Raw genomic sequence first — 25,361 nt, forward strand, 5'->3', positions numbered from 1 at the left:
TGTAATATTGAGTTGCCTCCTGCCCTGAGGCAGAATTAAAATCCTAAACTCAAACAACCGGTTAGTGTTTCAGTGATGTGTCCTCAGGTGAAATAAAGTTCTCCTTAAATTAACACTGTCACAGCTCAGGTTATAGTGCATTTAAACCATGAAGATTAAAACACATTCAGTCAGCTTAAACAGAGAAAATTGTGATGTTTACGTTTGTTTCTATGGACTTGTTTATATTTACTTTGAATGTTGTGCTCTCCTTGTCTACCAACACCCTTAGATTTATTTTCTTAAATTAGTAATAGCTCAGGGAACTATGAAGGGAGTTTCTGGAAGTGTTTTAGTATTATTTGTGTCTCAGGAAAGAATGAAACCATGCGGGTAAAGGCCCCCCTGCTTGGCAGGGATGAGAACTATGTGGGAGTGGCCACGTTTCCTGACAGTCAGGTAAAGTCAGATTTAATGATGAGCATTTTCACCCAGCAGGACAGAAGGTGCAGCTCCTCTGGACAGCCTGACAAGATGAAGCAGCTTCTGTTCTCAGTGCTGGTTCTTGTACTGGTATCGCTCTGCAGTGGACAAGCTGCCGTGTGCCGTCAGCAGCCATGTCCTGAGTACCAAACTGTGGACACAAATGAGGTAAGCTTCGTACAGACACACACCATTTTGGTGCTCCTTTTCCAGAATAAATGAGGAGTTTTGTTTCTGGTTTGTGCAGGATTTTGAGGAGCGACGTTATGTTGCTTCTGACTGGATCACCACTAAGGTGGACAGCACCAGTGACATCGACATGGTGGCTGCAAGTAATAGACTGAAGGCTTACTGCCAGAGCCTGAAGGAAGCAGGTCAGTCAGGATCTTAAACCTTAACTTTAGCTCATCCAGAAGTTTGGTTTGGGATGTTAACAACAGCAGTGTTGACTAAGAGCACACAGGCAGAGAATGGAATAATTAAGCATGGGAAAGTAACCAGAACAAACACAAAGAACATTTTGCCTTCAGGAAATATTCAAGCTGTTAATCTCATCATCAAATACTTCAAACTTGTATGACTGCAACATCTTAGATTTGATCTACATGCTACCACCATTCCTTTCTTATCTCTTCCAGGTCATGAGATGCCCGACTCCTGGCCTGTCTTAATCACAGTTAGGGAGGGGGAAGATGCTCTGGATTTGTCCTTGTCCTGGTTCGTCCCTCCTGGTGTAAAGGCTGGAATCACTGATGCATCAGTCACACTGCAGCACAAAGATGCAGCCACGGTCTATGTCAGGTAAAGATTTATCTACACAAACCTGACAGTGAAAGATGGCTTTGATAAATTTGCAGTTCACTATGAATCTCTTTCACTCTCTTTCACTGAAGGGCTTTCAGTGGCACACCAAGCCTCAGCAGTGGTCAAGAAAATGTTCAAATCCTTCGTGAGGCCCTGGTTAAAGCTGGGAAAAGCTTTGATCTGCGCATCTTCGTTGGAGTTGGCTATGAGCCTTATTACTCTCTCATTCACCACAACGAAGTCTGGATTTATGCTGCCTGACAACGGCTGTACTGCATATGATTGTTGCACTGTATTTAACTCATCCTAGATTAATGTTTTTACACTTGTTTCCTTTAGAGTTCCAGCATGATGTTGTAAGATAACAGGTGCTTATCACACCAGTAAAATCTTTATTTCTCCTCAGTCTATTCAGGCTGAAATAAACATGCTGTTTGTTGTCTGCTGCTGTTGGTAGAAACGTTGTGGAAACCAGTCTCAGCTAAGTTTTGGTATCTGTCTTTTAGTTTAGCTGAATCTAATGTCTTGTGCTATAATCTAGTCATGCTCCATATATCCACCCTCTCATCCATTTTCTGTATTCATTTATTCATATTAGCTGTAAGAAAATAAATTAAAAATCAATACGATAATACAATGTGTGCACAATTAAAACTATAAAGTTGATATGTAAATCTCTGCTAATTATTTATTTAGTCTTGTCTCTTTACATACAGTTAGAGTCTGGTACCTTACCAGTATGGTTCCAGTCAGTTTAGATTGTGTCCTTGGGCATGACAATTCACTCTCCTTGTCCTGTTATTATTATTGGAAGTATGTTTTTTGTTATAGGTTTCACATCACTTGCTAGTGCTGCTAGCGGATGAGGGGCAGGCTCCAAACAGAGTCAATCCCCATCGACTCCCATGTTAAAAACATGTTTAAAAGCCTGGTACAAAAATCCATTTTAGGATTAATAGATCAAGTTTACCTTCATGACAACTGTTAGGGGGGTGAATTTTTTTCTAACTCATCCGTTATTTATCCACTTCCGTATCCAACATGTATCCAATATCCACGGCAAGAAGGGGGAGTGCAGCACAACCTCGGTTTTTAACGGCTAACAGTCAGCCTGCCTGCCTTCATTAGCTGGTTAGCTCACATTACATCCGAGTTGGCTCAGTTAGCTCGTAGCTACAGGCAGGCCCCTCTCAGCTCCACCTCTTTGCTCATTTTTGCATTTTCGGGGACTAACGACTCGCGTGATGCTACCAAGATGGCGAAGGTGGGAACGCCCAACGAGCTTCACGTTTGCTTCTTCAGAAACCCACGGGTGGCATCATGAAGGCGCCGTTCGTCATACGGTCTATGGATCGCACCCACCACTCCTCATCACTGATCACGGCCTTGTTCCTTGTACTTTGCATGCGGACACGTCCACCGAGTTGTCCGGTGGGTCTAAATGTTGAGAGAAATTTTGTTTTTTCTCTGTGAGTGTGTATCTGGTACTTTGATTGTTGTTGTGATACGTTTGTGAAATGTAGTTTTTGTTAGTATTAGTTAGTATTTAGGAACTGGTTTACTGTCAGCTCTGCTTTTTCTGTGGAAGCTGTAGGAAATTTTCTGGTGTGTTTCTGTTCGGGTGTAGCAGTTTGTTGTCTGGTTTAGATTGAACGGCCATTGCTTCTATTTGTTTTGTTTCTGTCTCCTCTTTCTTCTTTCGCTTTCTCTTTTGCTGTCTTCCCTCTTTTTCTGTCCCCTCAGTACAGCAAGATTACATAGGTTCTATAATTCAAAGTAAATAAATAACAGTAATTAAATAAATGAATCACATCATCAAGAGGAGCCTTATATCCATAAACCTCCCCTTAGCAGAGCAAATTTGTTCAGCAAAACACAACAAGCAGACCATCATTTGTCTCGCTTTTACAATGGTTACTGGAGCGTCCATCTTCCTGCTCTGAAACAGTCTCCTCCAAGTTCATCTCAGCTACCTCATCATGGACAGATTCAGGACTCGCTGTGCATTAAAACTTGTTGTTTTCTAAAATACCAACTTGGGCTAATGTGTTTCACAGGTTCAACAGTCCTTAAACCAACAATTTCCTCTGAACTAGCCAACAATAAAATCCATCCAAATACACACGGTGACATTTGGCCCCAAACAGTATCAGTGTGTAAAAATTTGTAGCACCTGAATTAAAGTGTAAAATTTAGAAATATTTTCATTTTTAGGTAATTTTTTTTTTTTTTAAAGAAGTCATGCAGTTTCAGGCTAAAGGGGAGTGGTAGCCTAGTGGTTACAGCGGCGGGCTTGTGTTGGAAAAACCTGGGTTCAAGTCCTGAGCTGGCAACTAAGGTAAAAACCACTGTGGGTGCCTGAACAAGGCCCTTAACCCCCGACTGCTTTCCCGGACGCCAGAATCTGGTAGCTCACTGCTCCCAGCAACTAGGATGGGTTAAATGCAGAGAACAAAATTTCCCACTGTGGATTATTTAAAAATGAAAGGAATGTTGTTGGGGTTGAATGTAAGGGTTAAGTGAGGCAGGAAGTTCATCGGATGTTTCCTGAGAGTTTACCGTCACAAGAAAACAACGTACTGGTTCGACTTGTTTGTCCAGAAGTCTTAACCACATTCACAGCTGTTGTCTTCAGCCATGTAAATGTAATCATGGTGCAGGGAGGGGTTCCCGTAACAAAAATACAAAAAATAAAGTTTAACAAAAATATAATAAGACTGTCTCTAATTAAATTTAAAAAATAGTTTAGGACAATCAGGACACTGCATGCTGTACACCAGGTTAGATCAGAGGGACCACGTTTAGGCAGGGGTTAAATATTTGTGTTTGGAGTGCATGTGTGGGAGATTGTGTGTGAAAGAGACTACAATGAGGTGTGTTTTAATTTCTTGTTATATACTCTGGTGTGTGAAGGCTTTTAAAATTTGTTTTTAATATTTCTTTTATTATGTAAAGCACTCTGTGTTGCTTTGTGCATGAAAAGCTCTCTATAAATAAAAATTTATTTTAATTGATTTGATTATCAGGGACCCAGGCTGCTGCTAGGACTGCCAGTGTTGGTGCAGAGACAAAGCAGCAGGAACCTTGGGAACAGTTCTCATGGACTCCAGTCAAGCATCCACATCAGGAATAAGACCAGCAAAAAGGCTACGTATTGAGATGGAGGAAGAAGAAGACAACGGTGCTGACACCACATTTCTTTCAGAAACCTTTCAAACTCCAGATTCAGCCTACAGTCCTGGTTCCTGTGTCACTCAGCCCTCAGAACTGGGGTGAGGCTTTTATGTACGTTACGTGCGATTACATTTTATTTGGTGTAGCTTCACATTGGCCTGCTGTCTTTTCGCTGAGATGCAGTCCCGCCTGATTTATTTGTGAAATTCTTTCCGTGTGCCTATATAACACCATTACTCACTGAAACAATCTCCTTGTAAAACATGTTTAAATCGCTTGCATGATGTAGCGGTTGGCACCATAGGGTGTCGCTGTGTCGGTGGGGGCTGTTCCTCTATAAAAGGGGAAGTGGCACTGTAGTAGGGAGTGCCAGTTTCCTGTTGGAGTTGCCAGGACGTTGCTGGGCCACGTCAGCCTTGGTGCAAGGTGATTTTAGCAGCATCAGGTAAATATGTTTTTATATGTTGAATTTTATATGGTGGATGAGTTTTAAATTTAGTTTGTAATGCAGGGCTGGGATCTGAGTGATGTTGATCCTGGGAAAAGAGTGTTGACTGAGTAAGGGTAGACAAGTAAGGCAGACACTGGTTCACATAGCACACAGCTGACAGAGCACCGCTCGTGCTAATCTAGCTGGTTAACAGCACCGCTCGTGCTAATCTAGCTGGTTAACATCAGCGCTCGTATTAATCTAACCGGTTAACATCACAGCTCGTACAGTAGTAGCGGTTTAAAAGTTCCCATCCAAGCTGAAAGCCAGCCGAATACCTGCCAGCTTCCAGCCCAGTTCCATTCCAGTTCCAGCCAGCTGCCTTCCAACTTCCAGCCGCCAGAGAGGCCCCCTCCTTCTCCTGGGAGTGTCGATGTTTTAATCAAACTCCACCCATTCCTTGTAATATAGGGTAGACCCAGAAGATGGCGCTTCTCTCACAGACTTCTCATCGCCCGTAGTCTGTCAGATTTTATCTGAATTTACACTGACCGGCAGAGGCGCCACTCAAAGCACCTCTGATGGCCAGTCACAATTCATAAAATGCATAAAACTTAATACATACTCATCGTTTGACGTGGAATGTGAAATTGTAACATGCTTGTGCGCTGCCAATTGTTTTATTCAGAAATGAATGCTAGTAGGTTAATAAAACCTTTCAAATACTGGATCACAGCCCCTAGCTCTATTCTCAATAGGATGTATTTATCATACTGATTAATCTTTTAATATTAGCATTATTAACATAGACAAATCAGATTTGGATCAAGCAACACAGAATCTGTTTGAGGTAGCTAGGAAGGGTTATTTTATTCTCATATTATTTATTTCACCTCCATAAGAAGACAGGGCGACAGATAAAAGCCCCACGCAGGATCGGAGATAATTTCTTCCACTTCAATGTGTCTAATCGCGGGGGGACATCCAACACTCGCTGTGCTGCGACTTCCTGCTCGCCGGGAATCCCGATTACGTCACCCCTCCAGGTGGGCTATTCCCCGACACGCTCTGATTACCATTCCAAAAGGTACTGTATGCAGCCCCATCTTGAACATGCGCCTTCCTTCAACATTCGCACTTGCTCCAGAAAATTACCATCTCTTAGGCTCCTCCACCACCACTTTGACTGTGGATTGATACGTAAATGAGCCGCAATGAGGCAGCTGAACAAGTGACCCAGTTTTGTGATTGTTGCACATTGGGTAAGAGTGGTCAACGAGTCCAGTTTGTGTTGTCATGCTACCAGAAATTCAGTAGGCTAGTCGGTCCTAATGCAGTGAATTTCCATGTTAATGTTGCCAAATTCAATAGCATAGCAAGAGATGAAAAAAGAAACAACGATATTTCTTCAACATGTTAACCAAAATATTTACCTCTTAAAGCATAAACCAAGTATTTACAACAAGCAGTGTGCTTTTTAACGTTAACGTGTGCCATAGCCTACTGCACCGCTGTTCCTCCTTCCAAGTCTTCTTTTTTATTATATTGTTGTTTTATCATCTGAATATACTACAACAACACAGAGAAAATATATGAAAGTTTATTTTACGCTGGTATTTGCGCAGCAGAGTTTTCTGCCGCCAGATTTGTAGTCCAGGAACGGAGAACACAGCTGCTGCCAGGAAAGGTGGATTACATTTTGTTAAAGCACAGCAATCTCCGAGTAGCCTATTATAAATACCCTCTCAGTGGCAAAATAAAACACACTGGTCTGGTTTAGTCTTCACTCTGAAATGGTTCAGTCAGAGGAATATAAAGCTGTTTTAAAAATGTTGAGCAAGCTTAAAATAAACATTCATAGGCTATCTATGTGTTTTAGATTAACACAATGATAAAACAACAATAGGCTATAATAATGGAAAAGAAGCGGTGCAGCATGGCAATGATGCGTTAATGGCTCGGGTCGCGGGTTAAACATCAGTCTGGTTCGGATTTAAATGGAATAAATACATTGGTGACGAGTCGGGTTCGGGAGTCATTCTAACGGGTTAGAGCAGGTATGCGTAGCAAAACGGAACCGTGCAGGACTCTGCTCTAAGCAGTTCGGACTTGGTTGACCTGGAACCATTTGACAATAAAATCTGGAGCCATCCTGCAACGCGCTCGCTTAGGCGTCCAGTTAAACCGTGTTTATTCAACCAGTCCCTACTTCATTGCATTCATTCTTTCCTCATAGCCTACGTGCACATTTTTTTCAAGATTGTTTATGTCAGTTTTGTTTTGGAAAATGAAAAAGGAGTCTTTGCGCAGAACTTATAACATTATTCTAATCTTGCCACTTGCCTATTTTATTATTGTGTATTTTTGTAATAACATGTAAATTCACTGCATAGGGACCAACTAGTCTACTGAATTTTGTGTGACAACACTAACAGAACTGTTTTGACAATGCAACAATTACAAAACTGCGGCTCATTTACTTATCAATCCATAGTCAAAGTGGTGGTGGAGGAGCCTTGGAGATGGTAATTTTATGGAGCAAGTGCGAATGTTGAGGAATTTAGCCTTTGTTCAAGTTGTGGGCTGCATATATGCAGCCCACAACTTGGTATACCTTTCAGAATGATAATAAACAGAACAAGACACACCAAACCAGGAGCTAAGACCACGAAGTTCAGCATCATGCTTATCTATCTTTGGCGTTTTTACACCAACATTTTTATACACTGGATAATGATAATAATTATCGATTAAAGTCACGGATAAAACTGCTGTTGTTAAAACACACCCATCTCTTACAAAATCTAAAATGTAAAACAAAAAAAAACAACAAACAAAAAATCTGGATCACTGTAGAAATATCTTTATTCATTGCTGATCATCTGGCCATTGAAGCGTTTTTATTTGGAATTGGGAACAAATATTTTCCACCCTGTTATATTCTGTTCCACTCTGTTATGTTCCATTCCACCCTGTTAGTAAGGTGTTTTTTATTTTTTTTTTTTTTTACTAAAAACATTGAGGACTGTGAACCTTGTTGCACCATATTAGGAAGTGAGGAACATTAAATTGATTTTGCTTTTCTGTTCCCAGGTCAAAAGGAATGTAATTATCTCTCATTTGAAATACTTGATTATGCTTTCCTTTTGGCCTTTGTGGAAACAGAAACGTGATAATCTCTCACTTGAAAGCAAGCTGGGCGTACAATAGTGTGATGACGATGAAAACTCACATGACCAATGCTCAATAAAGGGTACATGAAAATGTGAGAAATGGTCAAAAGCACAAATACCGTTTGTGGTGAGTGAAACTATACAGCACAGTCCACAAGGCTCTTTTCAAGCACACTCCTCCCCCCAAGGAGTATGCTTGAACAGCTAACGGCAGGTAGCCTAATGGCTGTGTTTACAAATGTAAAGGTGCTAATTGTTGGCCATTGAATTGTTAATTTCAAACCGGGCAGCCTTTTGGTTGTACTCTGGGCATGGTAGAGGGATAAGAAATCTCTGGGTTTTCTAGTGTTAAACACTGGAAGCGTCGCCCAGCGGTCTTTTGATGACCGCCAGTCATCAAAACTAAACGGCTGAACCTGGTATTTTAGGACTTTTATTATATAGTTGTTGTCTATAGTTTTACCTGCTTACTTGTTTGGAAAAGTAAACACATCAATATTTACGAGCAGTTTAGCACGTCTAAACTTCCACAGAGCCGCTCAGGGAGACTCTTTCTCAGCCAAACTGTCGTATATCACGGCTATGGAGTTGTAATAAATGGCCGCCCTACTCTGCTTCTGATTGGCTGTAAGATCACAAACCCTGTGTGATGATAGGCTGCTGGTTCCTGTCATTCCTACCAGCCTTTGCGCATGTGCCTGCTTCAGACAGCGGGCAGGCAGCTGTCCCACCGCTGAGACACAGCTGTATGACGTTTTATCACGTTTTATCACTAGATCGCTATGAATAAAATCCAGGGACACTTCATTTCACAGTATAAACCATTTATTTACTTATCTACTTAGGATAATAGCACTTTGAGGCCTAATTCAGAATATAGGTTGGGCTGGGTCCGGACTTTTGTGATCCCTGCTTTACACATTATCAGTATTATGTTATTTTTACCTGCCGATATTACGTTATGATTTTGTCAATATTCAGTTATGCAGCAGCTGTATCAACCCCCACTGTGAATAACTTACGTTGCAGTCAAATGACCGCTGGCAGCGCTCCTCGGGATGTTTAGAAAGCTCGCTGCTAGTGACATTCACCACTTAGCCGACTTGAGGAGGTTGTGCTTTGCCTCATAACACCATTAGCTACACATGTCGGCTTTTTTGATACATTTATTTGACGCCATTTTCAAATCAAATCATTTTTTAAATGTTGGCAAAAATGCAACAAATGAGCGACACAGCTCATTATAAACTGTTTAGAGAGCAGCAAGATCAAATCACTGCTCCTCCCCGTGGACAAAAGAGGGATTGCAGCTGTTTTTTACTTGGGCTGCTTAGGGGCAGAGCCTCGCTGACGACGTCATTGCGGGGGATTACATTACCCCCACAGACCTGTGAAGGATCGGCCAAGGATCAGTCAAGGACCAGTCAAGGACCCATCATGGAAACAGGGGAACTTTTAAACCGCTACTACTGTATTAATCTACCTGGGTTAACATCACCGCTCGTACTAATCTAACCGGTTAACATCACAGCTCGTATTAATCTACCTGGTTAACATCACAGCTCGTACTAATCTACCTGGTTAACATCACCGCTCGTACTAATCTAACCGGTTAACATCACAGCTCGTATTAATCTACCTGGTTAACATCACAGCTCGTATTAATCTACCTGGTTAACATCACCGCTCGTATTAATCTACCTGGTTAACATCACCACACCCACCTGATTGTGTCCTAGTAGACATCGCTGTCTTTTGGTAGTGTAATAAATTAATGTAGTAATTTGTATCTACTTTTAAATATGTGTTGTGCTGTTAGGATTTGTATTAGAATATACTTATATTTTAGAGATGAAAGAGGCAGAGGTCAGCGTGGCAGAGGAGGTGGAAACAGAGGAGAAAGACGGCAAGGCAGAGGAAGGGGTGGAATAAACAGGCAGACAGAAGAAGATGGGGAGAGATGGGGAGACAGTCTTAGTCCTGCAAGAAGATAGAAGGGTTCAGACCAAGGTTTGAATTTTCTATGGTTGGTTCTAATAACGTCTACAAACTGAAGTTGCAGCAAAACCTGAACCATAGCAGAGTAAAAGATCTTTGACCATCGGTAAGCAGGATAAAGTGTGACTGCCATCCACCCTTCAATATCTCCATCCATGCACGGGTTTCAGCAAGTGTTATGGACTGGGTGAGTTTCTGTAACAGAAGTATTTTTTATATCTAATACCAAATCTGTATAGATTTTATTGTATTTTTTTAATTAATACCGCATGCTGGTACGCTTATGTACTAACTGATGGAAAATGGAAAATCTCATCAGCAATGAAGAGTTCCTGGTCACAGTATTTAGGTGATTATGATGAAAGTATTGTGTGCAGAAGAGTGCAACTGTTAAAATGAATGTGGTCTCATAGATCAACTGCAGACCAGGGGCCTCATTTCTAAAGCTGGTGTAGGAACAAAAACCAGCATGCAACAAATATAGTCAACTTTTGGGATTTATAAAAACCTAACTTGGCAGGAAAATGTTTCTACCTCCACGGCAACTCTGACCCAGGCGTATGCACAAATGGGGGAAAACAGGAAACGGCGACACCAACAGTCCAGAATAAAACCAAGTAAATGATGTGAAATGTGAGACGTTTGTACACAATCCACTATTACCTTCCACACCACATGTTAGATATTAAAGCTGTTTGCAGAAATGATTTAAGACACATTCCATATTAATCCTCCTAAGAGCCACGCTCGGGAAAACCAGGATTTCCAGGAAAAAAGGAGATGATGTTAATAAGAAGCTCAACCAGTAAAACATGTTCTGTTATTGTAAAACAAAACTTCATGTTATAAAACCCATCCAGATAAATAAGGAGCCAGTCTGCTGCCAGCATGTAGCAGTCAGTGTGGAAAGTAGCTTTGGTCCTTCGTTCCAGCAGAGCGGGACCAGACTGGAGGCTGGAGGTCTAGAAGTGATGCTACGCTAACGAAACACACAAGAGGAGGATTTCCTTTATTTATTCTTACATAATGTTTTTACTTTTGTCCTCATCTCTGTCCACATGCTCTTTATTTCCCACAACTCCTCGTCCACCTGGTTAATAGAGGTGATGGTGTCCCTCTGTACCGCCCACCCAGCTGGAGCCCCGCTCACCCATCTGAAGCACCGCCCACCCAGCTAGAACACCCAGCAACTATAAAGAAATATTATTTAACATTAACTGCTACCAATCTCAGATGTATGTGTACATATTTCTTTTATAAATTAAGCATCAGTACTGTCATTTGGCAGACGCTTTTCTCCAAAGCGAATCACCCCTGTAAGATATGAACTTCAGTCTCCAGCATGGCAGATGGATGTTCTACCGACTGAGATATCCAGCCGGATGTTCCGATGCCTCTGACGTTTCTTCCCTTCTGACGCTGCTGCCACTATTCTGTCTTTCTGACACCAGTAACGTCCACGTCGTGCCCACCAATTAAACATTTCTACTAGTGCTGGGCAACGATTAAAATTTTTAATTGTGATTAATCGCATGACATGTTGTGATTAATCGTGATTAATGGCATTGTTATGCACAAACTGCCTCTTTCCTTTTAAAGAAGGCCTACAGCTATATAAGGAAAACACAGTTAATTTTGGTTTACTAACATCAGGGGTGTCCAACCCGCGGCTCTGGACCTTCCACAATGTCTCTAAATACGTGGCTAAAATATTTTTTAAATCTATCTTGTCATTAGGTTGGAAACCAGGGACTTTTTTCCCCTTTTACATAATTTTCCACAAATATCTACATCCCTTAGAAGAAAGTCTGTTTATTCTGTTTTTATAAAGGTTTTGTGTTTTTCTTTATTTTAAAACCTAAAAATGTGGTTCTTCAAAAATTACAAACATCCTATGGTGGCTCTTCATTAAAAGATATATTAAGCTGACTTTTTGATAAGTCTGGTAACATCTGCGTCTCTAAAGGAGTTTTATTTAGCTGCCTGAGGGAAAAATGTCTCTTTGGATTGGAAAGGTTGCAGACCCCTGCACTAAACACATAAACAGGTTTAGCAGCAGTTTTCAGATTAAATATTTCTTCATATATAAAACCACATATTTATGAGAAAGAAGGATGAAATGTTCAGCATTTACTAACTAAAAGGTAAAAAGTCAGCAGGATGGATTTAAAGCTGTGAAGCTGCTTCCTTCTAAACACAGAAGGAACAATATGTGATGAATATCAGCATCAGGTGAACAGACAGAAAGCAGGATGAGAATCTCACAGCTTCTAGATGGTGAGGAGAGAGAAATATTCACAATATGCACAATAACTTCCATCCATGCACCTTCACTGCTTCATTATCCAGGTTTCTGGATATAAATTCTCTAAACTTTCATTCTTAGCTTGACTGTTTAGCTTCACCTCTGCACCTGCAGCCTCCGCTACCGGGAGTTAAGGGTTAACATCTGGTTTCCGGGTGTAACATCAGGTCTGTAGATGTAACTATAAACATGTGTGGTATCCACAGAAAGTCCAGAATCTCAGCTACCAGCTCAGTAAACCCATTTCTATCACCAACACACACAGTTAAGACAACAAACAATTCAAAGACCAGGTACACAAAGTCTGAAAATACATAAACACAGATGATGTTTCCCCATGAACACGAACAAACGACTCCTCTACTGAAAGCTCACATCTCACAGATTCCACTGGAAGTTTCATGTCGCTACGACCAAGGCGCTACGTGGGCCTTCCAGAGAGGAAGACAGCTCATCGATGATGAGATGTTGATAGTACTTCACTCTTTTTGTGAGATTTTTTAGTGAAAGTAACTTGACATCAATACATTAATCTTGACAATTATTATTCCTGGAAGTTAAACCAGACTTTTTATGCATGCCAAATATGAACTCACATGGATTTTAGAAACTTTTATGTCATCAGGTCCCTGAGACTATATAAAAAGAATGCAAGGCACTGCAGTGTCCATGCAGTCAAGGAGGTGAAAAAGTAAGACTACATTTCCTCCCTCTAGGCCATTATTTAAAAGAGATTGGCAGAGCGTGGTCTTCCTCTACCAAGGCCTCTTCATCCAGAAGACCCTAGGAGACTAGACCTTGTTCCTGCCATACCACCACCCCCAATGGAAGATCTTCTGCAGACGCAAGCCAAGAGGGGGCTAGGTAGGTAGCAAAAAACAAACAGCTCTAACATTCATATGGGCATCTGACTGTAAACCAGCCCCTTTAAGCTTAACACCTTGTCCTAGCAAGGCTGCAGTAGAGGGCTTCACTGGTTCTCTAACCAGCTAAAATATACACACATTTACCACGACAGCTGCAGGATATTCAGAATATTTATAATGAAAACACCAAAACCTTGGACCTGTAACAAAGATCCGTACGTGTGTGTCAGTAGATGTGTGTGTGTGTGTGTGTTTCTGTGTGTTTGTGTGTGTAGATGTGTGTGTGTGTGGAGAGTCATGGTGTATAACACATATTTCTGTAACGTTCATATTGGATATGCTGAGGACCAGAAACGCGTCATGAACCCAGTTTGTACTGGATCACCGGTCAGAGGGGGCCCAGCTCACCACGGCCTCACCCGGGATTTCTGTCCTGGATCTGATCCAGAAATTCTCACATTCAGAGATTTTTATGTAGAGTCATACTGAAAATGTATTTAACACAGATCAGTGTAAAATATTAATATTTATTTTATGTACTTTTTAATCATGACGCCTCTCCTGACCAGATGTCACTGCTGTCAGTTGTTGATTCACCGTCCTGGTTAATTTAAATAATAAATCTGTTGTGTGTGTGTGTGTGTGTGTGTGTGTGTGTGTGTGTGTGTGACCTACATTAACTCTGTTCCACCAGCAGCAGCATCTTACCAGCAAAGCGAACCTGCAGCAGGTGGAAATAAAGAACCAGAACATGTCTCAGAGTGGGAGGAATCTTTGAAGAAATGTTTGTTGTAAACGTGTTGAGCTGTAAACATGTTGCTCTGTAGATACCAAGACAACGTCAGAGACCACTGCTACTGGTGGTCCTCCCCCTGAAAACCCGTCATTAATAAAAGGCCAAGCCATGGTAACCAGAAAGGAACTCTGTCTCTATCTATCTCTATCTTTCTCCGTCCATCTCTTTAGACCAGCTTTCTCTCTCTCTCTCTTTAAACACCCTCGGCCTGTATGGACGGGGCTCAGCTGATCCCAGTTTTACTGGTAGCCAACCAGAGACAGTGGAGGTCGGGTTCCTGAACCTGGGGAGGGTTAATAAGGTGTTAACTAGTTTTAATGAATACCATGTTCTTTTTATTTCATGTTCAGTACGTGTATAGTCGTGTTTCTTTAGTTACATGGCGCTGACAGATTTATTGATTATTCCAGACAAAGTAGTGATGTAATAACAGCTGTTTCTTATTTTATACCAGAATGAGGTGGAGCAGTTCTACCTGGTGGAACTTTCTTTAGGGAGTCTGTATCAGACCTTTGAGACACAGCTAAGCTAACCTAAACGTTAGCCTGCCCCGAGCAGGCTGGTTCTGGTGCATCAGTTACCATGGTTACTCAGCGGCACTCACATAAACGACGTTGATGGAACAGAACTCTGGATTAAATGGGCCAGACTTATCAAGATAAACCCGGCTTTCCCTTCATCCAGCTTCATGGAACACCCCCCTGGTTTCCTAGCTAGCTTCACAACCAAAAGGTCCTGCCTGTACTGCCAGTGAATTCTAAGGTTCCCTTCATATAAGCATTTCAAGGAGAAGTGAGACAGCTGGCTGACACTGTAGTCTGGTTCCGGGTCACAGCATAGCTTCTCCAGATCAGCTGGCATGTCCCTGCACCGACCACATGTGCACCATGCCACGTCTAGCATAGCAGGGGAACCATGCAGCTGGTAAAATGCCATTAATGAATCAAAGACAAAACCAGGCTCCCTGGCAAAGAGCTGCCGGTCTAACTGCCTGTACTCCTCCTGGCTTAATGACGCAAGTAGCTCCGCTTTTTGTGGTGCTCAATGAAAGCGCATAAAAAGCACCGTTTTGTCGCGCTTAAACGCGCGTTAAAACGCTGTTTTGTTGTATTATAATTATCCCAGCCCCTTTTTTGTACAGCCAGTAAAATTGAACCGTGATCATCCAGTCAGTAAAGAATAAGGTCTGCTGGTGTGCTTACATCTCCAACCATATTCACATGCACTGCCAGGACACAAGCTCAAATACAGATAAACTTTGTTATATGTTTTCGAAAGAAAGAAAGAAAGAAAGAAAGAAAGAAAGAAAGAAAGAAAGAAAGAAACATACATAACTTATTGTCTGAAACCACACTGAGCACCAACCTTTGCATTACAATGAGACAGACTAACTTAATAGCGTCTATAGATAGATAGATAGATACTTTATTGATCCCGAGGGAAATTCAAGCATCCAGTAGCATATACATACATTAAAGGTTAGTACTTGACATTAGGGGTTTGTACTTAAGCATAACTAGACTAATTTAAAATTAAATAGAGGCAACGGTAGATAAAGAAGACCATTATTATGGTCTATGTACATATATACTGTACAGGTGATCAAGTATGTACATATGTTGACGGTGGTAGCCAAACAAGGTGCATGAGTGAAAAAGTGCAGGATGTGCAAAAACTGCTGAGACAGTGTTTATTTTTTTATTTTTTTTTTATTTATTTATTTATTTAGGACAATGCATATTAATCAACATATGAGCAAAAGCTTCACAGTAAATATGCCAGAATTAGCCACAAAAGCTAAATTGCATCTGTTGTCCTAAGGCAGGCACATTGAACAAACATTGACAAACATCTCATATTTACAATAGTTACAATAAACATTAAACACAGTGTTAGTAATAAGAGGTAAACAGGATGTTAGTTACACATGAGTACAGGACTGGTTTGTTTTTAACCACTCTTTTAGTGTTTTCTTGAAGGTGAGATAGTTGTCACAGTTTCTAATATGAGCTGGTAGTGAGTTCCATGACTGTGTGCCTCTGATAGACACCACCATTTGGCTAAACTTAGTCCTGCGGCGCTGTATGTTACAGTCTCCTCTGGTTAATGCTCTAGTAGTGACTCTATTGTTTGTTTTCTTCTGTATGTTTACAGAATGGGATAAGAGCAAATGTGCTTCCAAATAAGAAAAAGGCACATGTCCATAAAAACTATTCGGACTATGGTTGTGGTTGTGACCCCTGCGCCCTCAGCGAGATGTTGTACAGCCGTATGGCCCGGGGTACGAAAGAGTTTTTGAGTCTGTTGGTGGAGCAGGTCAGGGACAGTAGTCTGGGGCTGAACACACTCCTCTGCCTGCTCAGAGTTCTGTGCAGAGGGTGAGAGGAGGAGTCCAGGATGGTCAGGATCTTGTCCAAGGTCCTTTTTTCTGCCACTGAGACCAAAGAGTCCAGCTCTGTGCCCACCACAGATCCTGCCCCTCGGATCACTCTATCCAGCCGTGCTGCGTCCCTTTTCTTTATGCTGCCTCCCCAACACACCACAGCATAGAAAAGGACACTGGCCACCACAGTCTGGTAGAACATCAGCAGCAGTTTCTTGCAGATGTTGAAGGACCTCAGCCTCCTTAGAAAGTACAGACGGCTCTGTCCTTTCTTGTGGATGGCGTTGATGGTCTCTGACCAGTCCAGTCTGTCATCCAGCTGCAGTCCCAGGTACTTATATGAACTGACCGACTCCACCTCCACACCCTCTATGGAGACGGGCCTCAGGTCTGATCTGTTCCTCCTGAAGTCCACCACCAGCTCCTTGGTTTTGGAAGTGTTCAGCTTCAGGTGGTTCGCCCTGCACCAGCCAACAAAGTCTTCCACCAAACTCCTGTACTCCTCCTCCTGTCCATCCTTAATACATCCAACTATGGCAGTGTCGTCCGAGTACTTCTGCATGTGGCAGAGCTCAGACTCATACTGGAAGTCTGATGTGTAGATTGTGAACAGGACAGGGGAGAGCACAGTGCCCTGTGGTGCTCCGGTGCTGCTGACCACAGTGTCAGATGTGCAGCCACCCAGCCTAACGTACTGTGGTCTCTCTGAGAGGTAGTCCACAATCCAGGAGACCAGATGTGAGTCCGCTCCCATGTTATGCAGCTTGTCTCTCAGAAGAGTGGGCTGGATGGTTTTGAAGGCGCTGGAGAAGTCGAAGAACATGACCCTCACAGCGCCGCTGCCACTGTCCAAGTGAGTGTGTGCCCGGTGAAGGAGGTACAGGATGGCGTCATCCACCCCCACCTTTGCCTGGTAGGCAAACTGCAGGGGGTCCTGGGTGTGTTGAACCTGGGGTCTGAGGTGGTGGAGCATCAGCCGTTCCAGGGTCTTCATCACATGGGATGTTAGAGCCACCGGCCTGAAGTCTTCTGGTTGACTCGCGTGTGGCTTCTTGGGGACGAGACAGGATGTCTTCCACAGGGTTGGAACTTTCCCCAGACTGATGCTCATGTTGAAGACCCGCTGGAGGGGGTCCCCCAGCTCAACAGCACAGGCCTTGAGTAATCTCGGGCACACCTTGTCCGGACCTGCTGCCTTACCAGGGCGAAGCCGCTTCATCTCTCTGCTGACTTGCTGACCCGTGATGGTGATGGGTGCTGTGGCGCTGCCTGTGTCCTCCTGCTGGCTGATGATGATGGGTGGTGGGCGGGTTGGGAGAGAGGGGGAGTTGTTGAAGAACTGGTTGAACTGGTTTGCTCTCTCTGTGTCCCCATCTGCTGTGCTGCGGCTCTTCTTGCAGCCTGTGATGGTCTTCATCCCTTCCCAGACCTCCCTCATGTTGTTCTGCTGCAGCTTCTGCTCCACCTTCCTGCTGTAGGACTCTTTGGCCTCCCGCAGGCGAATCTTGAGCTCCCTCTGTACCTGCTTCATCTCCTCCCTGTTTCCATCTTTGAACACCCTCTTCTTTCTGTTGAGGACCTCCTTGATGTCGCTGGTAATCCAGGGCTTGTTGTTGGGGAAACAGCGCACAGTCTTAATAGGGAGAACAGTATCCCTGCAGGAGTTCACATAGTCTGTGAAACAGTGAGTAACCCCCTCAATGTCCTCACTGTGTGGCTCAATGAGTACATTCCAATCTGTGGAGTTGAAACAGTCCCTCAGAGCCTCCTCTGCCTCAGGGGTCCACTTCCTGAAGGAGGTTGTAGGCTGCCTCTGTACTTTTGGCTTGTACTGAGGCTGGAGATAGACCAGGTTGTGGTCGGACTTTCCCAGTGGGGGGAGGGGTATGGCGGTGTATGCATCCTTAGTGTTTGCATACAGGAGGTCTATTGTCCGGTTCTGCCTGGTGGGGCAGTTTACAAACTGATTAAAGTCCTGCAATGTATTGTCCAGTGTGACATGGTTAAAGTCCCCAGATATTAGGACGGACGTGTCTGGATGTTGTGTTTGCAGCCTGGCAACGACGGATTGAATGACGTCACACGCGGTGTCAGCGTGTGCCCGTGGAGGGACGTAAACAACAATGGCGATGGTGTGGGAGAACTCCCGTGGCATGTAGTATGGTCGGAGACTCACCGCTAAAAGCTCCGTGTCCTGGTTGCAGACAGTCTCCTTCACCGTAACATGCCCAGGGTGGCACCATCTGTTGTTCACATACAGTGCGAGTCCCCCTCCTTTCCTCTTGCCACTGAGCTTACAGTCCCGGTCCGCTCTCACCAGGTAGAATCCAGGTAGATCCATGGTGGTATCGGGCGTGCTGCTGCTTAGCCATGTTTCAGAGAAACACACTAAACTGCACTCTCTGTAGGTCCTCTGGGTCTTAACGAGGGCGGCCAGCTCGTCGATCTTGTTTGACACAGAGTTTACGTTCCCCATAACTATCGAAGGAACTGCGGGCTTGTATTTCCACCGCTTTGCCTGTAGCTTGGCCTTTAGCTTCGCTCCAGCTCGGCAGCCGCGATACGGGCGGCGCAGCTCTGCAGGTATGGGGTGAACAATGCCGGCTCGCCCCATTGTCCATAGTTCGAGTAGCTTCTCCTTAGAATAAACAAGGATTCTGCTACAACTTTGCCTCTCCAAATACTCCATATCCTTAGGATATAATATAAATACACAGCAGACGCGTGTAGAAAGAAAAGTAGAGGGTAGAAAAGTGCAAAAAACACTTAAATAAGGAGAAAGAAGACGGAGCTACTGGCGAGGCCGCCGACTTCCGTCAGCGCCAGAGGACCACTATATTTAATAATATTGATAATAAAGTATATATACTACTATATTTACTATAGTATATTGTACTTAAAGAACAGCATAATAAAACATAAAACCTTTTAGTCCCACAACAGGTAAATTTGTGTGTTACTTTAACTCAGCTACATAAAAATAGATAATAAAATAATAAAATACAAATATTAAATACAAATACAACAGAATGAAAACTATTTACCACAGTAACTGGTGTTCCATGTACAAGCATCTATCCTGCTGGTGGTGGTGTCCATGGTGTTAACGATCCAGGACTGGTACCAGATGGGCTTTCATCACACTGTGGAGGATGTGTTGAGTCAACAGGTCCATCAGGGACAGTCATGGGTTGGAAATGTGATCTTAGAACTTTCTTGGTGACAGTGAGTCATGAACAGCAACAATTTTTGTGAAATATAAATAGTTTATATGTATTTAGACTTCTTTTTTAAAACTATTAATGTTTGTAACTGTGTTTATACGCATTGTATTTATCTTTTTTCCCCTTTTTTCCAGTTAACAGCGGTTAACAAGAGGACTCCTAAAACAGCCCTGAATAGCTTGCTCCAGTATTACAGGAGCAAGTTTTATAGGCAGGTACTTCTCTTTCTGCCAACCAAGGGTAAAGATTTGGCCAATGCTTTCCCACTGTTGCTGACCAAAATCATGGCATGGGTAAGGCACCTTAAAGCCATTCCCCATCGTGCACTGCTCATAAAAGTCTTGCCAAAACTCAGAGAGCACATCCCCCAAAACTCCCCCAGCATCAACAGCTTTTTCCAACCTCCCATCAGGAGATATAACTTGGACAGATACGTCATCCTGTATGACACTTGCATCACAAAAGTGTGAAATTAGTTCTTTCAGCATCTGGCCACGGTGAAGAATGAGAAGTTTCTTTCCCTTTGAAAGGTGGGCTCCTGTAGGACATTAAGAAGTTGGGGAGACGACACAGGGCTAGCTGACTGTGGAGATGGTAGTGTTTCATTAAGACAGAAATGATCAACTCCAGAGATGTGCCCTGTGAAGACGCTAACATTGTCACTATCCTCTGAAACATCCACACCAATGGCTGCATCAAGATCTTGCACACTGCACAGATCAGTCATGTCAACGGTGGCGTAAACTAAAGGAACATTATCCCTGCTTGTGTCTGAAAAAATGCTGCTGGTTCCCACATATATGACGTCTATGACATTTGTTGCTTGAGACTTAGACAGGCATGTGCTCGGACTAGAGTGACTGGAGCAGGATGTATCTGGTGTATTAAAACTTTTTGTGGAACTGTTCCACTCTGTTCTCTGGCTGTGAGTTGCTGGTACTGTCCGTTTTTCTTGTTGTTAAGTAAAAACACAGAAGAGGTAGTTTTGTCTGTTCATACAGTTCTCCAACAGCAGTGTGCTCATCTAGAGACTGCTCCTTAAAATCAGTTAAATCAACCACATGATCTGTGATGCTACCCTCTGAATTTCTTGACCAGGAAAAACAGCTCCACTCCTTTTACAATCAGCTCATTTTTGCAGATTCTTCTTGTTCCTCCACCTTTCTTGGTCCTTACTTGCAAAAACTTTCCATTACGAAAATGTAGTCACCCTCTCTCAGCTTTTCTTACAGTCTTTGTGCATTCTTAGGGGTTCCTCCTCTGAAACATGCTCACGATTGTCACTTTTTGTGTCTTGATATCTCAAAAAGTTTTGATTTGAGGCCAACAGCATTATCTCCCTTCCGTCTGCAATATCCAAGAACTGCCAGACGGCCACCGTATGATGGCAGATACCCTTTGAGCTGCTCATCAGTCATGAGCAGTACGACACTCTACACAGAGTAAAAAGGAAATTAATATTTTCATATAAGGTTCAGTTCAGTCAGTGCAAATGATCATACAAAGACAGTGCTGAATGTGGAAAAAAAGAGATTAGATATGTTGTTTTAGCTATATTATTAGAATATTTGTATATAATGACCATCAAATTTGGCAATTCCCTTAACATGATAACTACCTTATCCTTTCCCAGGTGCTGTAGGACTTCCTCTGAAACACGCCTTGACTTTGAGAAGTCATATAGCTCATCCATCCTGTGACAATTCAACACAAATGTTTAATAAATATTGGCCATTGAGATATAGCTTTTACAAGATGTAGCCAACTTTACAGTCTTTCTTAGTTTATTGATACACTGATTTCAGAAGATTCTTTAGTGTCACAGAATTATCTCAAAATTCAGGTCATATCTTGTAAAATTTCACTAATATGCCAAATACTTAAATGGTTTGAGTTCTCACTTAGCTGCAGTTGAATCTATTCTCTAAATTGTTTGAAGAATAATTGACCATAAACCAATGCAGCATACAGAGAAACATGCAAACATGGGATTATGCAGTGAGGACATTCCTCAACATGTACCTCTGATTACATCCAAGCTAAAGGATTCTTCCACTCATCTGTATGTGCATTTCTTTGAGTGCTGTTCTGGAAACTGAACAAAGTAAAACATTGAACATTACATCGATATATGTTGTGAGTGATTGCTTAATGTAAATACAAACTGAAAACTACAAAATTTGTTAAAATAATTTTAATAAGCTTAAGATTTATTAGGTAATCCTCAACATCAGACTCAGCCTTTTTTCACTTTTGTTTAGAATTACGAGTAAAAACTCAAATTGACAAAGTGAAACTTCTGTGAATTACAAAGGTAAAAGCAGGAAATTTGAATTTCCTTTTGATTCACAGCTTCTGATTTGTTTTGCATGAAAGGTAATTCCACTGCTTTTTGGGGCAGACCAGATCATGTTAAATTTTGTGGTTTGAAGTGCAGGTAATGTTGATTTCAACAGCTATTCATACTGATCCAAAAACACCAGCAACAACAGTCTGTAGCTGTGATTGTTGAGGTAAACTGGGTTAGAGAAACAAAGGCTTTATACCGCCACTCGATAGCCAGTAGATAGAGCCAGTTAGATCAGTGATCTGCGGTTTCTACAATAATGAAACGGGCTTGATGACAAGCATCCATACGTTACCATTATAGCCTCTACAAAGCACTGCATTAACCTTAGAACACGAATATGAAAACTAACATCCTGTAAACCTTCAACTGCTAGATTTTTACACACAGGTCACATGTTAACTGACGATGCTAGTTAGCGAACATTAGCGGTAGCACAACTTGACTATTCCACATTTGTACAGAAGCCAAGTTGAGAAGCTGTACCTCTGTGACAAACCTAATCGCTCATCATTTCTGCAAAGATATTATTACACTTTGCATTACAATGCTTACCTCTCCAAAAAATATCAAGACTGTACAAGACCTACTGCAAACTGGGCCTCTCAAGACGACTGTCAAACTGCTACGGTACCTCATAATTATGACTTTTTATCTTATAATTATGAGATTCTCTTTGAGATCTTTTTTATTTCAAGTGGCGGAAATGGGCTTCCATAGAGTCCAGATCAGTCTGTGCAAAAAAACCTTCCAGCTGCAGCAGATGGCGCCACAATACAAGAGAATAAAACAATAAAACCAGAAGAGGAGGGAGTCTGTTCACATCCTCTTCTCTCTCCGATATGCACCTGCAACCTCTCCGTGTAGTCTCCCTCTCTCCTCTCCTCCTCCCCCCTCTTCTTCCATTCTCTGCTGGGCAGCAGTAGTGAACAAAGAGGCCACCATGCACCTGGAGAGAACCCGCCCCGTCCAGCCGGTACGGGGCTCCGCTGTGGACGGATCAGGATGCAGACTGATGCATTAACCACCGTAAAATAGCAAAACAGCAGGAGGGTATCGGAGCTGCAGCATGGACGTTGGAGAGAGGAACGATCGACATGAAAGCCATGTAGCCTAATTCTATGGACATAATAATAAGGGTGGGTGGGGGAACCCGAAAAGCGTTTGGATCAGGGGGTAATTAGGGATCTGGTTTGGTGTTTTGTTCTTCCGAATCCACCAAACGCAGCACTTTCCTCCTGTTAACATCCACCGGAGTTTGTTAAAATGAAGGGCGCAGAAAGTCCGGCGGAGGACATCTCCAAAATATCCGACGAGGAGCTGCTAAAGTGGGGCAAAGAGGAGCTGGTGAGGCGGCTGCGGAGGGCAGAGGTGGAGAAGAGATGCGTCATCATGGAGCACGGAAATCTGATGCGGGAGGTGAACCGGAGGCTCCAGCAGCACCTGACCGAAATACGGAGCCTAAAGGTGAGATGGGTGGAGGCAGAGTGGGAGGGGACCCTGGGGAGCCCCTATTCTGTGGAAACGCAGGATGAATTTCTAGGTTTATTGGTGGATCTGCGGCAGCCTATCAGAACAGGATACTGTGCGTATTTTTCATATATTCATCAAAAATATTTATTTAGTTTAAAGATAATGTAAACTAACTAAAGTACCCTAAAGGTACAAGCTTGAGAAATAATGTCACGGTCATTAAAAAAAAAAAATCAAACTTGAAATAAATGAATGCAGGTAGGATGATTTGACGGTAATAAGCTTATCAGAGTATGTTACTTCATATTTATGCAGGTTGGCCAATTCCACCGTGTAGGTTAGTGCATGAATTCACATATTATATAATAATGAAACAAAATAGTTAAAAGAATTTATAGTATACAATTTCAATCAAGACGCATATAAATATCTAAAACTTAAGTTTATTCCACAACACGAAAGTCTCACAACATGGAGGTACAGCTCTGACAGTTTAAATTAACCCAAAGTACACTACCTAATATATTTATGAAGGTAGGACACTGTGAATATGTGCTACTATATACAGTCACCTATATTTGTGAAGGCAAGGATGCCTGGACAGTGTAAATTAATTAAAGTTTCTATTAGTAGGCTTTTAGAATATTCTTTAAATATAGGCCTCCAATTTGAAAATAGATAAAATGCATAAATGAAATGAAAATTAGTTTATTTCAGGACATGGACCTGGTGGACTTGAGGGTAGCATGGATTTATGCGGATGACCTTAGTGTACGTTGAAATGACGTTTTCGTTATATGCTCATGGGTAGAATGAAATGTTCTGTCAAAACGTGCAACAGCAGGATGAATTTCTAGGTTTATCGGTGGATCTACGGTAAGCTATCAGAACAGAATATCATGCATATTTTTCAGACAGTTCAGTTTTGTGCGATAATCAGTTTAAACATCATCAGTCCACATATTTGTGGATTGATAATCTTTAAACAAACTGAAGTAACCCTTAGCTATGAGTTTAAAAAATAACATCACAGGTGTTAAAAAATAATACTTTGAATAAATTAATGAAGGTAGGATATCTCAACAGAATAAATTACTCCATCAAAGTATGTTACATCACACGAAAGTATCACATATCCAGCTGTTCAAAAGTGGAGTTTAGGATAGCTTGCATTTATCAGCATGCCCTCAACCCACAGAGCTATGACGTTTTTGTGTTTGTGTCTCAGTGGGATGGAAGGGTGGAACGGGCTTGTGCTCACCAGCAGGGGTGGAGCAAGAAAAATATTTATGGGGTGGTGAGAGGGGGGCAGAATTTTTTCAGGGGGGATTACATTGTAGAGGTATTTGTGTCACAGTTTGATAAGACAAAGGTCGACAGAAAAATATAACTTTCATTCAAGTATTTCTGCAGCATAGAGGCAGCATTTACATGAAAGTAAACATCTGAATAAAAATGTAGTTTTGAAGCTTTGTGGACTGAGCGGTACTAAGTGAGCAGAAATGTGTGGAAATGTTTGACCATAACAAGGTACTAAACATTGGTTTTATAGTTCATTCAGAACACATTCTGCTTGTTCGTTCCTCAGTAGTTTAAATATGTATGTAGTTTTTTGAAGGCTGTGGGTGGACGGTAAACCCCTTTCACATACATTTTAGCAGCTTAACGACTCACCAATGGCAACAAAAGTGAAACAAAATGTGAAATTTACAGAAAATGTAAACAGTTGATGCTCCGCTGATGTTACACCTTTAAGTTGAATCATGTAAGTTCTTCATCTCAAACTATTACTGAAACAAAGTCTAACAACGGTGGTGGTTTAACCACAGCATCGAACATCACGTTAGTCATGTGTAGGTGTGCTTTTGGTCTGATGTCTAAATGTGAAGAGGATGATGAAGAGGACTGTTTAGATACAACGTACAA

The 25,361-nt window shown here is 42.2% G+C and overlaps 2 protein-coding genes and 1 long non-coding RNA gene across 3 annotated transcripts in view; all 3 read left to right on the forward strand.

The window, feature by feature from the left end:
* Positions 1-460: 460 nt before the first annotated feature.
* On the forward strand, positions 461-1,932 carry LOC121655196 (heme-binding protein 2-like). Its single transcript, XM_042009676.1, has 4 exons — positions 461-630; positions 710-836; positions 1,101-1,263; positions 1,356-1,932. The coding sequence occupies exons 1-4, from the start codon at positions 514-516 to the stop codon at positions 1,525-1,527; spliced, it is 579 nt and encodes a 192-aa protein (XP_041865610.1). The 5' UTR covers positions 461-513; the 3' UTR covers positions 1,528-1,932.
* Positions 1,933-4,663: 2,731 nt separating this feature from the next.
* LOC121655204 lies at positions 4,664-13,169 on the forward strand. The gene is made up of 3 exons (XR_006013094.1): positions 4,664-4,885; positions 10,100-10,228; positions 13,063-13,169. It is a non-coding gene; the product is annotated as an uncharacterized LOC121655204 (long non-coding RNA).
* A 9,630-nt stretch (positions 13,170-22,799) lies between these two features.
* Positions 22,800-25,361, forward strand: part of LOC121655192 (coiled-coil domain-containing protein 85A-like) — a 79,282-nt gene continuing 76,720 nt past the window's right edge. The window contains exon 1 of the mRNA XM_042009669.1: positions 22,800-23,429. Coding sequence (XP_041865603.1) covers positions 23,229-23,429 — 201 coding nt within the window. The 5' untranslated portion in view covers positions 22,800-23,228. The remainder of the gene's footprint in view (positions 23,430-25,361) is intronic.

The sequence above is a fragment of the Melanotaenia boesemani genome, chromosome 16 (genome assembly GCF_017639745.1).
Source record: "Melanotaenia boesemani isolate fMelBoe1 chromosome 16, fMelBoe1.pri, whole genome shotgun sequence".
NCBI classification, from domain to species: Eukaryota; Metazoa; Chordata; class Actinopteri; order Atheriniformes; family Melanotaeniidae; genus Melanotaenia; species Melanotaenia boesemani.

What these genes read in the sequence shown, in the direction of transcription:
- LOC121655196 (XM_042009676.1), top strand. Translation starts at nt 514, where the DNA reads ATGAAGCAGCTTCTGTTCTCAGTGCTGGTTCTTGTACTGGTATCGCTC. An exon ending in AAACTGTGGACACAAATGAG is followed by an intron (nt 631 to 709) that starts GTAAGCTTCGTA and finishes TGGTTTGTGCAG; the next exon opens with GATTTTGAGGAGCGACGTTA. An exon ending in CCAGAGCCTGAAGGAAGCAG is followed by an intron (nt 837 to 1,100) that starts GTCAGTCAGGAT and finishes TATCTCTTCCAG; the next exon opens with GTCATGAGATGCCCGACTCC.